The sequence below is a fragment of the Sapajus apella genome, unplaced genomic scaffold (genome assembly GCF_009761245.1).
Source record: "Sapajus apella isolate SASKATOON/1434 unplaced genomic scaffold, GSC_monkey_1.0 scaffold74, whole genome shotgun sequence".
Taxonomy (NCBI): Eukaryota; Metazoa; Chordata; class Mammalia; order Primates; family Cebidae; genus Sapajus; species Sapajus apella.
In genome coordinates, this window is record NW_022437014.1 from 3,003,722 (window position 1) to 3,018,918 (window position 15,197).

A 15,197-nucleotide genomic window follows, 5' to 3' on the forward strand; every position below is an offset into this window, starting at 1 on the left:
GTAACATGAGTGAAACTCCGTCTCAAAAAAAAAAAAAAAGAAAAATAGAATGGAATCTTCACACAATGCCCATAAGAATTGTTTCTAATAAATTTGAAGGCAACCGTTTTATGTGACTTTGGGTCATTAATTTAAGTAAATTTGTACTTTATTCGTATATTTAGGATATACATATTTAAACTAAAACATTCATGGCCATTGGATAAGATAAGATCAAATGGAATCTATCTTGAGAATTTTACTGATTTTTTTTGAGACAACAATTAATTGTCCCCAGGAACAATGATGGCAAGAGGTATAGCAATGAGGACCCATACTGCAAAAATTGGGGTCATTACAACTCTTGAACTCTTTTCAAAACTACTCTTTAAAAGAACACTATTGAGTACTTACTATGTGGCAGATGTTGTGTTACCAGCTTTAGGTACATTATCCTATTGAATACTCATGACAACCCTATTAGATAAGTGCAATTATTATGATCATTTTACAGAGATATTGAGGGAATATGTAATTTTCCCCAAATCACAAAAATCTGAAAATTGGCCAGCCGTGGTGACTCACACCTGTAATGTCAGCACTTTGGGAGGCTGAGGCGGGCGAATCACTTGAGGTAAGGAGTTCAAGACCAGCCTGGCCAACACAGTGAAACCCTGTCTCTACTAAAAATACAAAAATGAGCTGAGCGTGGCGGCAGGCGCCTGTAGTCCCAGCTCTCGGAGGGGCAAGAGAATTGCTTGAACACGGGAGGCAGAGGTTGCGGTGAGCCGAGATTGAGCCACTGCACTCCACCCTGTGTGACAGGAGCGAGACTCCATCTCAAAAAAAAAAAAATCTGAAAGTTCTATCAGACTTCAAAGTTCCTGCCTCAGCCTACTTCCGCATCTTTATCTTGTACCCCACATCTCTACAACCCACCCGCTACTGGTACCATTGGCCTTTCTGTTCCTGGAAGTGAGCCAAGCTTTCTACCCACATCCCGCCACCCCACCCCACTCCAGGGCTTGTGCTTTCTGTTTCCTTTGTTTAGAAGGTTTGCTTCAGTTGTTGCAAGGCTGGCTCCATCTCATCTCAGATATCTGCTCTAGATTAATTCCTCCCACCGTACTTCTCACCGTGTTTTAATTCCTTCATAGTATTTGCTATACTCTGAAGGTTATTTTATTATTTCCCACCAAATCATAAGCAGATCTATTTTGTTTTTTTTTTTTTTGAGACGGAGTTTCACTCATGTTACCCAGGCTGGAGTGCAATGGCGCGATCTCGGCTCACCGCAACCTCCGCCTCCTGGGTTCAGGCAATTCTCCTGCCTCAGCCTCCTGAGTAGCTGGGATTACAGGCACGCGCCACCATGCCCAGCTAATTTTTTGTATTTTTAGTAGAGACGGGGTTTCACCATGTTGACCAGGATGGTCTCGATCTCTTGACCTCGTGATCCACCCGCCTCGGCCTCCCAAAGTGCTGGGATTACAGGCTTGAGCCACCGCGCCCGGCCTAGCAGATCTATTTTTAATACCTCATTCACTCACTGAATGGATGAATAAAACTGCCTACTTTTCCTGCACGTGGAGGTCTTGGATAGTACTGTGTTATACCAAAGGCCATCTCTGTTGTGTCGACAGGCCATCGGAACTCTTTTGAGGTATTCCACATTTCCTACTTCACTTCCATCTCATTTTATTACACAGCCTTTTATAGTTCCAGGACAGCAGTGGCTTAATACTGAGGCCTCTCGGGGGAAGACCGGGTAACTGCGTCCTGCTTTACCCATCTCGGCCTGCAGGGGACGGTGTGGGCGGAGTCTCCCTTCAGTGTACGCCGGCGTTCTAGGTGAACCGAGACATAGAGGTGGGAGAAGTGGAGTAGAAAGGCGGGGCCAACCGGAAGGGGCGGGTTCATGGGCAAACCCACCCTTCCAGGTCGGGTTTCGTCCCTCGCCCCGCCCCTTCCCCCGCCCGGACGGCCATGGCCATTCCCGGCATCCCCTATGAGAGACGGCTTCTCATCATGGCGGACCCTAGAGATAAGGCGCTTCAGGACTACCGCAAGAAGCTGCTTGAGCACAAGGAGATCGACGGCCGTCTTAAGGAGTGTGAGTGCACCTTTCTTTCCATGTAATCAAGTGCCTCGACTCGCTTCTGCCTCTGACAAAGTAGAAGCCTTTGGCCGAGCCCGGTAACCGAGACTTAGAGATGACCAGGCCTCAGTCCAGGGACAAGGCGCTTTGTCATCCGGCCCTGAGCTTGGGGAGCAGCACTCCTTCGTGTGTAGAAATGGCCCAGTCCAGTCCAGGTGACAGAACATCTGCGGCCCTGAAGTGGAAATGAAAAAGAACTAGAGGAGGAGTGGGAAGAAGTAGGCCGAGGATGTTACTCAGGTTAGGGTGCAAGGAGGGCGGTGTTGCTGGAGTCCTGGGACTCGAAGAGGGGAAGGCACTTGAGTCAAGGAAGCTCAAACAAGAGATGAGGCTCAGGGAGTCGGCTTGTTCTTGGAGGTGAAAGACGGCCGCAGAGCTTAAGAGAGAAGGGTTCCAGTTGTCACAATAACCCACATTGTCTTTTGTCGTGTTTCCTGTTGTACTGTATCAGGCATACAAATTTCGCTTACCTCCTGAGTGCTTAACTTTTTTTTTCCTGTGCATTTTCATTGAAAAGCATGAGTGGTTTAATTAGATGAAGGAGGACCGTAACTGATTCTGTGGAGAACTGCATTTTTTGACTTGAGGGTAGAATATCAGAGAAGAATCCAAATGAGTAGATGAAGAGGTGTGGAAGGGTCTAACTAACTGATTGTCATTTGGATTTGTAGTCGCAAATCCTAAGTGTCAAGTTGTCAATATCTGTTAAGAATATAACTTAAAATGTGCTTAAACAAGTGTTGCCCATCAAGAAAATAAAATTACGGTGCTTTCTCTGAAACATTTTTTTTGTTGTACATACCACCTACTCATTACAAACAGCATTGTTTCTTTTATGGTTTGAAATAGTGAATGTGAAACTTAGGTAAAGTGAAATAGACTTAAGTAAACACTAAAGTGATATTTAGCGATTTAAATACATTAAGATTACTGTTCAATTAAAAATGTTCAAATTGTATTATTTCAGTAAGGGAACAATTAAAAGAACTTACCAAGCAGTACGAAAAGTCTGAAAATGATCTGAAGGCCCTACAAAGTGTTGGGCAGGTAGGTAATGGAGTTTGGGGATTAGAGGGTGATGGTAATCTGCTTTTTTATTTAGGTGTTGCCAAAAAGTAATGCTTTTTATTTTCTTCCTTAGATTGTGGGTGAAGTGCTTAAACAGTTAACTGAAGAAAAATGTGAGTGAATTAGATTAGTAATTAGTAAAGAAACAGCTCACCTCTCTCTAACTTTTGAAATACATATTATTTTAATGACAATAATGCAGAGAGAGAGTATTTTTGCATAGACTTAAGTTTGTCTTCAACTATTGTCTTCTTGTAGGACAGAAATAAAACTAAGCCCTCTATCAATGTGGATATGTATTTTTTTACTTTCTGTTTTTCAATTACTTCTTTTATGTTTTTTCTTCTAGTCATCGTTAAAGCTACAAATGGACCAAGATATGTTGTGGGTTGTCGTCGACAGGTAATACTTTTTATTTGTATACTGCTTGCTGATTGACAAAAGCAGTTTCATGTAAGTTATTGTCTCTAATTCTTGAGGCAAACAGGTTGGGCATTTATGCCCATAACTCACAAGGATGATTTGTTCAGACATAGCTAGTTATTAACAAAGCCTGAATTCAAACCATAGGCTTTGACTCTTACTTTCTACTGTATTACATTGTCTCAGTCAAATCTATTAATAGTGACTTAGAAATCAGTGTTTTAGAACTGGAAAATAGACATTTTATTTTAATATCTTTTTTGTGTGTGTGAGAGAGACAGTTTCACTCTGTCACCAGGCTGGAGTGCAATGGCATGATCTTGGCTCACTGCAACCTCCAACTCCCTGGTTCAAATGATTTTCCCTGCCTCAGACTCCAGAGTAGCTGGAATTACAGGCATGCCACACTAGGCATGCACCACCACGCCCAGCTAATTTTTTTTGTATTTTTTAATAGAGACTGGGTTTCACCATGTTGGCCCCGATGGTCTTAATCTCCTGACCTCGTGATCCACCTGCCTCAGCCTCTTAAAGTGCTGGGATTACAGGTGTAAGCCACTACACCTGGCTTTAATATCATTTTTAAAGAGGACTTAAAAGTATTAGATATGATCAGTTACCTGTGTTTATATTTAAACATTCAGAACTGTTACTGATAAGACTCTACCGTGGCCTAAGTTAATTTTGTATGAGGTCATTTAGATTAGGGTAGGGCAAGTTGAAATAATTCTGAATTTTATTTTACAGTTATTAAAGATGCCTACAAATGACCTCAGGTCATTCAGTAGTGTCTGAAATCAATTTATGTACCATAGGAAGTGTCCTTAGGTAGGGACTTCTTTTAAATTCATTGGAAAAGCTTTCTCTGTGTAATTGTCATTTCGGGTTCAGATTTTAAAACAGTCACAGAACGTGGCTGTAGGGGAGAATTTAATCCAGGGAATAAATGTCATATTAAGATTTTGCCTAGTATATAAGTGGTTGACATTTTTTAAGTCAAACTATTAGATACCTAAACTGACAAGGGGTTTTTATGTCCCTTTCAGGGCTTTCTGGATGCCAAAAGTTGGCATTAAGATATTTCAGGTTGCATGAGGACAAGACAATATTTGAAAACTAGAAAACATTAGAAAAGCCAAGGTTGAGTATCCCTTATTCAAAATACTTGAGCCAGAAATATATTTTGGATTTTGGCTTTTTTCAGATTTTAGAATATTTGCATTATATTGGTTGAGCATCCCTAATTAAAAAATCCAAAATTTGAAATGCTCCCATGAGCATTTTCTTTGAGCATCGTGTCAGCACTCAAAAAATTTCACATTGTGGACCATTTTGGATTTTCAGATTAGGAATACTCAACTTGTATTCCCTATGGATGTAAACATTGAAATAGCTTCATACTGATCTCTCCTCTTCTTTTTCCAAGTAACCTTACTTTTTAGCAGTTTTTTTCCTTAATTGTTATATTAATCCTAGTGTTTTGCCTATCTTCCTAAATTTGAAGCTCTTTGTAAAATCTTGTGACAAGTTGTCAATAATTTATGATTCTGAAATTGTATTGGCAAGCAGTTTTTTAAAACTATTAATAAGTAACTTTGTCTTTGAAAAGTAACAACATCCTGAGTGTGAGGCGAATCTATTAGATGCCATCTAATTTTAGGCAGATATGCCAAGAAATTATTTAGTGTGATTCAACCTAATGTATAATGTGCTGAGCATGTGCCTGTAATGTAGCAAAGGCATGAATGATGGTTGCTGGGCTTGGGCTTTAATTTTAAAGCATTTTAATACAAATCTCTAAGTGGATACCGTGCATTTCCTCCTACTTTCATGATCATGTAACACACATTCTTCCCAGAAGCTATACATTTCAGAATAAATCTGATGAGCACACCTTTATTTATTTATTTTTTATTTTTTTTCTACCTAACCAGTGTGCTAAGAGCACTCCTTTAAAATGCTTCCCTTTCCTTTCCCTAAAATGTACACTAATGAGTTTTTCTATAAATGCTTTGGTAGTAATTACCACAGTCAATATACTATTGCCACCTCAAACTTTGTGTATTAGTCATTTCACATTTCATGCTGAGATTACACAAAGGTGCATTGTTTTGAGGGGCAGGTGGAAATCACTTTAAATTACTTATTTTATAAGCCATTCTGTTAGCATGGAGTATATAATCTGACATTTGTTCTCTCTGAAGGGTAAAAATGAGTATTTGGCTTCTAAATATTAAGCTCTCGTTAGACTGATACTCCTTTTTTAAGTGTTTATGTAATATTTTTTATTTTGCAAAACTAGCTTGACAAAAGTAAGCTGAAGCCAGGAACAAGAGTTGCTTTGGATATGACTACGCTAACTATCATGAGGTGGGTTTCTGATTTTATTTAGTCTACCTTTTATTTTCACAAAGGGAGATTTTTCTCTGAGATATATGCGTCTTGAGATCACTGAATATTTTGGCAGTTTTTCCCTTTTGCTAGTTTTTAATTAAGCACATCTTTATAACATCGGCTATAGGTGCTTGCATGAGCAAGTCATTTATACGCTATCAGGCTGAGAGAAAATATATATTTCAAAAGAAAAATACTTACCTTTTCATTCTAGATATTTGCCAAGAGAGGTGGATCCACTGGTTTATAACATGTCTCATGAGGACCCTGGGAATGTTTCTTATTCTGAGATTGGAGGGCTATCAGAACAGATCCGGGAATTAAGAGAGGTTGGTATTGTGTGCTTTGTTCTCTGAATTTAGCTAATAAATACTACTAGTTTTAGGGTATTCAACAGGAGAAACAGGATGAAAAAGTACTTTTTGTCTAAATGGTAGTTAAGAATATTATGCATTTACTATTCTTGCCAAGAGAATAGCACTGAATTTCTAGCTGTGAAAATTACTGGTTTTTTTTTTTTTTTTTTTTTCCTTTTTTGAGATGGAGCTTTGCTCTTGTTGCCCAGGCTGGAGCACAATGGCACGATCTTGGCTTATCCCAACCTGCGCCTCCAGGGTTGCAGCGATTCTCCTGCCTCAGCCTCCTGAGTAGCTGGGATTACAGTCATGTGCCACCACACCCAGCTAATTTTATATTTTTAGTAGGGAGGAGGTTTCTTCATGTTGATCAGGCTGGTCTTCCGACCTCAAGTGAGCCACCCACCTCAGTCTCCCAAAGTGCTGGGATTACAGGTGTGAGCCACTACACCCATTCTATTGGTGTTTTTTAATTTGGAGATAATTTGGCGTTAGAAAAATCCTGCTCTTTTTGTGGCAAAGGAATGGAGAAAAAGCTAAGAATAATTGATGTAATCTGATACCATGTGGTTTTGATTATCGTAAGTTACTTGGGTCAGAGCATATTTGGATTATGTGTGTGATGAGTTTTTTCCATAACCTCATTAATACTATCTTCCCACTCTTACAGAAGAGTAGGGTACCTGTTCCTTAAATATTTTATTTTGTTAAAGCTGTTTGCTACCATTCAAGAAAACCACTAGCTTTAGGATTGTCTTAAATCTTTTAGGTGAAGAATCAAATCAGGATTGCCATACTTCATTGCACAGACAGCTGCTTAACTGTTATCTGTAATGCAAATTACATTGTCCTGTGGATTTCATCCTAAATTAAGCTGTGCCTATTTAGGAGTTAATGGGAATAGTTGGAATGTCTTACATCATTTGATTTAAGCCTTAAGCCAGTTGTTCTTATTAATTTTCTGGAACACTTATTAAAAATAAAGATTACTGGGCCCTCTGAGTGGTTTTGATGAACTACATTGGGGGTAGACACAGGAATTAGCATTTAAACAAGCATTCCAAGTGATTATGAAACCAAATTTTTCTTTGATGATAGTTGAAGAAGCACTGGTCTAAGTATTAAAAAAAACAGTTCTCACCTGTATTTAATGAAAGGGCAACAGAGGAAGAACAAGTGCTTCCTGGAATGGTGAAAATTTGCTTTCAACAGTGGTTTGCTGCATTAGCCATAGGAGCAGAGAGAATCACATGTATACATGTGGTACCGTTGACTGTCTGCAGAGACTTGACTGACAGATTAGAGTATTGATTTCTTTCTTCTGGCTTTTCCCAGTCACACTTGATGCACATATGGACGTACTTTTTTTGTTTTTTTTTTGAGACAGGGTCTGGTTCTTTAGCCCAGCCTGGAGTACAGTGGAGCAATCTCGGCTCACTGCATTCTCCACCTCCTAGGCTCAAGTCATTCTCCCACCTCAGCCTCCCAAGTATCTGGGACTAAAGGCATGTGCCACCACACATGACTAATATTTGTAGAGACAGGGTTTCACCATGTCGTCCAGACTCTTCTCGAACTCCTGAGCTCAAACTATCCTCCGGCCTTGGCCTCCCAAAGTGTTGGGATTTACAGGCATGAGCCATCGCACCTGGCCCAACACAACTATTCGATAGAAATTTCTCTCTTGAGTAACTGGTACTATAAATAACTTAAATTGGATTTTCGGATCCTCAGTCTTTCTATTCTCTGCTTCCTTGAATCAATCTTGAGAGCAGAACGTATTGTTCTTTGAAAGCTGCTATGCAAAATACCAACAGATAAAAATTTTATATACCTTTTCTTTTGGTATAAGTTATCAAATCCATCTCCCATTTTATAACTATTTTGTGTTGTATTTTCAAATTCAAACTGGTATAGATCTTTTGAGTTGTATTTTTTGTTTATATGTTTTCATTTGACTTAACTAATTTTTTTGCAGTGTAATTTTTCATTGAAGTATAATTTACATTCAAAAAATGCAGATTCTAAGTGTACATTTCAAATATGTTTGAACAAGTTATATATCTGTGTAACCATCACCCCAATCAAGTGTGTGGTTTATTTAAAAAACATTGAAAGTTTTTAGATTTAAGCGATCTTAAATCTATCTTAAGCAAAACCTCTTAATATAGATGGTTTTAACTATCGTGGAAGTCTAGATCTATTATAAATTATGATGTGTACACCTAACTAATGATATTTGACTTAAAGTATTTGAAAGTACATTAAAAATCTTGACAAACTTTAAGAAACATTCAATGTCTTTTCTAGGTGATAGAATTACCTCTTACAAACCCAGAGTTATTTCAGCGTGTAGGAATAATACCTCCAAAAGGCTGTTTGTTATATGGACCACCAGGTTGGTATTGAATTATTTCTACTCCATCAATAAAATGAATGAATTAAGGAATAAAAACAATTGGCCAGGCAAGGTGGGTCATGCCTGTAATCCCAGCACTTTGGGAGGCCAAGGCAGGCAGATCCCAAGGTCAAGAGATCAAGAGCATCCTGGGCAACATGGTGAAACACCATCTCTACTAAAAATACAAAAATTAGCTGCGTGTGGTGGTGTGCGTCTGTAGTCCCAGCTTCTTGGGAGGCTGAGGTGAGAGAATCGCTTGAGCTGGGGAGGTGGAGGTTGCAGTGGGCTGAGATCGTGCCGCTGCACTCCAGCCTGGGTGACAGAGTGAGGCTTCTTCTCAGAAAACAAAACAAAAAGCTAAAATGTTGTTTGACTCTTTCACTGTGTTGACATTTGTGCTGATGGTGCAAGAGCAACACCGGTAAAATTAAATTACTTGCACTGTAGCCTGAATCAGTGTTAAAGGCACAAAATAGTGCTAGTTAGTAGCCATTGTGTTCTTGATTGCCACATACTTGCAGTGTAAAAAAAAAAAGTCAGTTTCACTTTAAAGTCCTTGGTGAAACAGTAAAAATTATTAATTTTTTTAAATCTTCATGTTTGGGTAATATTTATGTTCTTTGTGGTGAAATGGAAAATATATATAAAGTACTTCTGCTGCATATTGAATAAGCTAGTTGTCTTTAGAAAAGCACTTGTGCAGTTTATTTAAGTTGCCAGCTGAATTTGTTGCTTTTTGTGGAATACTATTTTTACTTGAATGGACCATTTACAGACATGCTGTGGTTATCAGACTGGTTACTGGTTATTAGTTATTGATTACTCAGACTGGTTTTTGATTATTTGGCACACATTTTTTTAAAGTGAACAAATTGAGCCTGTCATGTTAAACAACTAACATCATCTGTTGCCAGTGATAAAATTTGAGCTGTCAAGTGAAAATTAGAATTTTTAAAAACATGTATCTGACATCTTGTGATTGACAGCTTTTTCTTTCTTTTTTTTTTTTTTTTTTTTTTTTAAGAAAAAATCTTGTTCTGTCACCACCCAGGCTGGAGAGAGCAGTGGTGCGATCTCGGCTCACTGCAACCTCCAACTCCCAGGTTCAAGTGATTCTTCTGCCTCAGCCCCCTGAGTAGCTGTGACTATAGGCACGTGCCACCATGCCTGGCTAATTTTTTGTATTTTTAGTAGAGGCAGGGTTTCACCATGTTAGCCAGGATGGTCTCCATCTCCTGACCTCATGGTCCACCCCACTTGGCCTCCCAAAGTGCTGGGATTACAGGCGTGAGCCTGTTGCCCAGACTGGAGTACAGTGGCATGATTATCTTGGCTCACTGAAACTTCTGCCTCCTGGGCTCAGGTGATCTTCCCACTTCAGCCTCTGGAGTAGCTGGGACTACAGGTGTGTGCCATCATGCTGGGCTAATTTTTGTGTTTTTAGTGGAGGCAGGGTTTTGCCATATTGCCCAGGCTGGTCTTGAACTCCTGAGCTTAAGCAATCTGCCCACCTCAGCCTCCCAAAGCGCTGGGATTACAGGCATGAGCCACAATGCACAGCCATGGCAGCTTTCTAAAATATTAATAAAGACGTTTCTGATGAGATAGTGGTGAGAATAACAAAATGTCTTAATATTGCGTAATGAAAAATGTCAACATTTGGAAGATTTGCATAACTCACTGAACCAGTAGTTTCCAAATAATCAGTGCTTGATCTTAAAATATTCTTAGGTAAAAGATCCAGTCAGTGTGGAGGATAGACCAACGTATTTTAGTGTAACAGAAGTTTCTATCATAGTCCATATTGTAAGTAGCTAGTTATTATGTAAAAGATGAACAATAACAAGTGTTTACAAGGATGTAGAGAAAGGAGAACGCTTGTACACTATTGGTGGGAATGTAAATTAGCAGAGCCATTTTTTGAAAACAGTGTGGAGGTTTCTCAAAAAACTAAAAATAGAATTACAATATGATTCAGCAATCCCACTTCTGTGTATTGAAGGAATTAAAATCAATGTATCAGAGATATCCACACTCCCATGATTATTTCTCAATAGCCAAGATACAGAAACAGCTTAAAAATTGCCCATCAATGGATTAATGGATAAAGAAAATGTGGTAAATATACACAGTGGAATACTATTCAGCCTTTAAAAAGGAAACTGCCATTTGTGACAATATGGATGAATCTAGAGGATGTTATACTAAGTGAAATAAGCCAGACACAGAAAGACAGCTACCACATAATCTCATTTTTATGTGGAATCTTAAAAAATTGAACTCATAAGGCCGGGCACGGTGGCTCAAGCCTGTAATCCCAGCACTGTGGGAGACCGAGGCGGGTGGATCACGAGGTCAAGAGATCGAGACCATCCTGGTCAACGTGGTGAAACCCCGTCTCCACTAAAAATACAAAAAATTAGCTGGGCATGGTGGCGCGTACCTGTAATCCCAGCGACTCAGGAGGCTGGGGCAGGAGAATTGCCTGAACCGAGGAGGCAGAGGTTGCGGTGAGCCGAGATCGCTCTATTGCACTCCAGCCTGGGTAACAAGAGCGAAACTCTGTCTCAAAAAAAAAAAAAAAAAAAAAAAATTGAACTCATAAAAATGAGTAGAATGGTTACCAGAAGTTGTGGTGGTGTACGGGGGTAGGGGAGATGTTGGTCAAAGGATATAAAGTTCACTTAGGAAGAATAAGTTCTAGTGATAGCATGGTGACTATAATTAATAATGTGTTAGCTATTTCAAATTGCTAGAAGTAGATTTATAATGTTCTAACCACAAAATAATGAAAAGCATATGATGTGATGGATCTGTTGATTCATCTGATTTAATCATTCTTCAATATATACATATAATTTACCCTATAAACAGTTTATTATCAATTTAAAATTGGTTGTAAAAAGTTAAAACACATATTTTCATTAAAATTTTAATATTGAGAGCAGAAGTACTTTGGAAGTTTTATTTTATTTATTTTTTACTTTTTGAGACAGAGTCTCACTCTGTCACCCAGGCTGGAGTGCAGTGGTATGATCCCACCTCACTGCAACCTCTGCCTCCTGGGTTCAAGGGATTCTCTGCCTCAGCCTTCTGAGTAGCTGGGATTACAGGCGCCTGCCAACATGCCCAGCTAATTTTTGTATTTTTTTTTTTAAGTAGAGATGGGGTTTTACCATCTTGGCCAGGCTGGTCTTGAACTCCTGACCTTGTGATCCACCTGCCTCGGCCTCCCTGGGATTACAGATTATAGGCGTGAGCCACTGCGCCTGGCCAGTACTTTGGAATTTTAAATGAAAATTCTATTTAGGATTTAGCTTTCATTTCGGAAGACTTGCCAAACAATTATATTTTTAAAAGGATTCAAAAATTTGTTTCTCATAGGCTGGGTGTGGTGGCTTCTGCCTGTAATCCTAGCACTTTGGGAGGCTGAAGTGGGAGGACCACTTGAGCCCAAGAATTCAAGACCAGCCTGAGCAACACAGAGACACCCAGTCTCTGAAAAACAAACAAATAAGCAAAAAAGACTTAGCTGTGTGTGATGGCACATGCCTGTGGTCCCAGCTACTTGGGTGACTGAGGTGGGAAAATTGCTTGGGCCTGGGAGGTCAAGTTTGCAGTGAGCTGTGATCTCGCCGCACTCCAGCCTGGGTAACAGAGTGATTGCCTATCTCAAAACAGATTTTGTCTACCTTATAATCTAATTAAGACTTCTTTTGTAGCTGGGCATGGTGGCGCGTGCCTGTAATCCCAGCTACTCAGGAGGCTGAGGCAGGAGAATTGCCTGAACCCAGGAGGCGGAGGTTGCGGTGAGCCGAGATCGCGCCATTGCACTCCAGCCTGGGTAACAAGAGCGAAACTCCGTCCCAAAAAAAAAAAAAAAAAAAAAAGAAATTATATCCCTTACAAAAAAAAAAAAAAAAAAGACTTCTTTTGTCATTCTTAGGTACTTCTTTTGTCATTCTTAGGTACGGGAAAAACACTCTTGGCACGAGCCGTTGCTAGCCAGCTGGACTGCAATTTCTTAAAGGTAAAGGGAAGATTATTTTGTACTTACTGAAATTTAATTTTACTTGAATTGTCTTATATTTACCTTACTGTTTTTTCTTTAATCAGGTTGTATCTAGTTCTATTGTAGACAAGTACATTGGTGAAAGTGCTCGTTTGATCAGAGAAATGTTTAATTATGCCAGGGACCATCAACCATGCATCATTTTTATGGATGAAATAGATGCTATTGGTAAGAATAATACTCTTTGAAAGTTTTAGGACCTTTTTTTTTTTAATGTAAAAGAACCTTTTTCCCCCTCTCTTAACCTAAAATTGTTACTTGTATGAAGTAAATACCACAATGAATTAGGTGTTACTGTAACCAGTTTTAATAAATAACCTTTCACGGCCAGGTGTGGTGGCTCAACACCTGTAATCCCAGCACTTTGGGAGGCTGAGGCAGGCAGATCACGAGGTCAGGAGATTGAGACCATCCTGGCCAACATGGTGAAACCCCATTTCTACTAAAAATACAAAAATTAGCTGGGTGTGGTGGCGAATGCCTGTAATCCCAGCTACTCGGGAGGCTGAGGCACGAGAATCGCTTAAACCCAGAAGGTGGAGGTTGCAGTGAGTGGAGATCGTGCCACTGCATGCCAGCCTGGCGACAGAGCGAGACTCCATTTAATAATAATAAAATAAATAACCTTTCACTTTAACAAAATGAGAAATGTTATACGATTCAAGTCTAACTTTGTCAGCATAATTTTACTCTTTTAATTTTTATCTTAATGTTTCGAGCCACAGACTGTTATGTTCTGTTTCCTTAAATGATGGTGATAGAGGAAAAGAGTAATGCATATAAATTTCCAAACCTACAATTTTAGGTGGTCGTCGGTTTTCTGAGGGTACTTCAGCTGACAGAGAGATTCAGAGGACTTTAATGGAGGTAATATTTGGTAAAGGGGGCTTATAAAGAAACCAATGTTTATTAAATGAAGAACTGAACATTGCATGTTTGAAAGTCAAAATATATACAACATTTTAAATGAAATATGAAATTTGAAAATATTGACAGGAACAAACATGTGTCTCTAAGAAAATGACTACTAGAAAATAAGACTATCTGCCAGATTCTGTTTGGTGTATACTTGTACTGTTCTGTGTTTTTTGAGCAGATCAGCCATTCAAATATTTAAATTGATTCTTATGAATGTGATCTTGTGGTAGTTTTAAGACATTTTATGTAATGGTCATATTAAGACTGTTGGCAATAAATGAGATATAATTATGAGGCTGCTCTAAAAAGTATTTTCTTTCACTATATTGCTGAGACTGAGGCAAGTAAAATAATTTTCATAACTGAAGAAGATAGATGACAGAATGAAAGAATGCGCATAAAGCCTTCCTCCAGTTTTACCTTTCCCCACTCTAAATTCTGTGAAAGTGATAGCAAGAGTCCAAATAAATTTTCCCATTTGAAATAGAAACTAGGTAGCATTGGTAATGCAGTGTCAAATTCTTTTTTCTTATGAGTATTTGAAAAACCTCTTTTCATAAATTATAAAGATCTGCTCAGAAGATGCATAGCATTTTGAAATTATAAATTCTCTTAGAAACCTTAAATTGAGATATTTAAAAATGACACAAATATTTTATTCAAGTAACTAATATATCATCAACTAACGCATATTGTCAGACTAGCTATATTAGAGTTTGTTAAATACAGTAAAGTTTTTTTATTTGTACAAGAAAACTTTAGAAATTGAAAATAATTTTTTTGTGTGTCTTTCAGTATTTCTATGTACAGTAGAATTTTTTGAAAAAATAGGCCAGGTGAATTATTTGAAAAAATAGGCCAGGCGCTGTGGGTCATGCCTGTAATTCCAGAACTTTGGGAGACCCAGGTTGGCAGACCATGAGATCCGGGCTTTGAAGACCAGCCTGGCCAACATGGTGAAACCCCATCTCTACTAAAGATTCAAAAATTAGGTGGGTGTGGTGGGGCGTACCTATAATCCTGGCTACTCAGGAGGCTGAGACAGGAGAATTGCTTGAACCTGGGAGGCAGAGGTTGCAGTGAGCTGAGATCATGCTGTTGCGCTCAAGCCTGGGTGACAGAGTGAGACTCCATCTCAGAAAAAAAAATGGTAGTCCCTACTACTCAGGAGGCTGAGGTGTGAGGATTAGTTGAGCCTAGGACGTGGAGGTTGCAGTGAGTGATGATCAGGCCGGTGCCCTCCAGCCGGGGTGACAGAGTAAAACTCTGTCAAAAAAAAAAAAAAAAAAAAAGTGCAGGTTTATTATTGAATTTGTAGAAAAATCTTATATCCAGTTATCCTAATATAAATGTTGTATCTGACATATCATAAGCATTTTATGTATTGGATTTTGTTATTAGCTTTTTTTTTTTTTTTTTTTTTTTTTT

General features: G+C 38.9%; 1 protein-coding gene across 2 annotated transcripts in view; it reads left to right on the plus strand.

Annotated features, from left to right (window-relative positions):
• The first annotated feature begins 1,937 nt into the window (after positions 1-1,937).
• The window catches only part of PSMC6 (proteasome 26S subunit, ATPase 6), a 22,643-nt gene continuing 9,383 nt past the window's right edge, over positions 1,938-15,197 (plus strand). For both annotated transcript variants that reach the window (XM_032251078.1, XM_032251079.1), the window contains exons 1-10: positions 1,938-2,092; positions 3,105-3,184; positions 3,279-3,318; positions 3,555-3,607; positions 5,931-5,998; positions 6,237-6,351; positions 8,689-8,776; positions 12,748-12,809; positions 12,896-13,019; positions 13,657-13,718. In XM_032251078.1, coding sequence (XP_032106969.1) covers positions 1,966-2,092; positions 3,105-3,184; positions 3,279-3,318; positions 3,555-3,607; positions 5,931-5,998; positions 6,237-6,351; positions 8,689-8,776; positions 12,748-12,809; positions 12,896-13,019; positions 13,657-13,718 — 819 coding nt within the window. In that variant the 5' untranslated portion in view covers positions 1,938-1,965. The remainder of the gene's footprint in view (positions 2,093-3,104; positions 3,185-3,278; positions 3,319-3,554; positions 3,608-5,930; positions 5,999-6,236; positions 6,352-8,688; positions 8,777-12,747; positions 12,810-12,895; positions 13,020-13,656; positions 13,719-15,197) is intronic.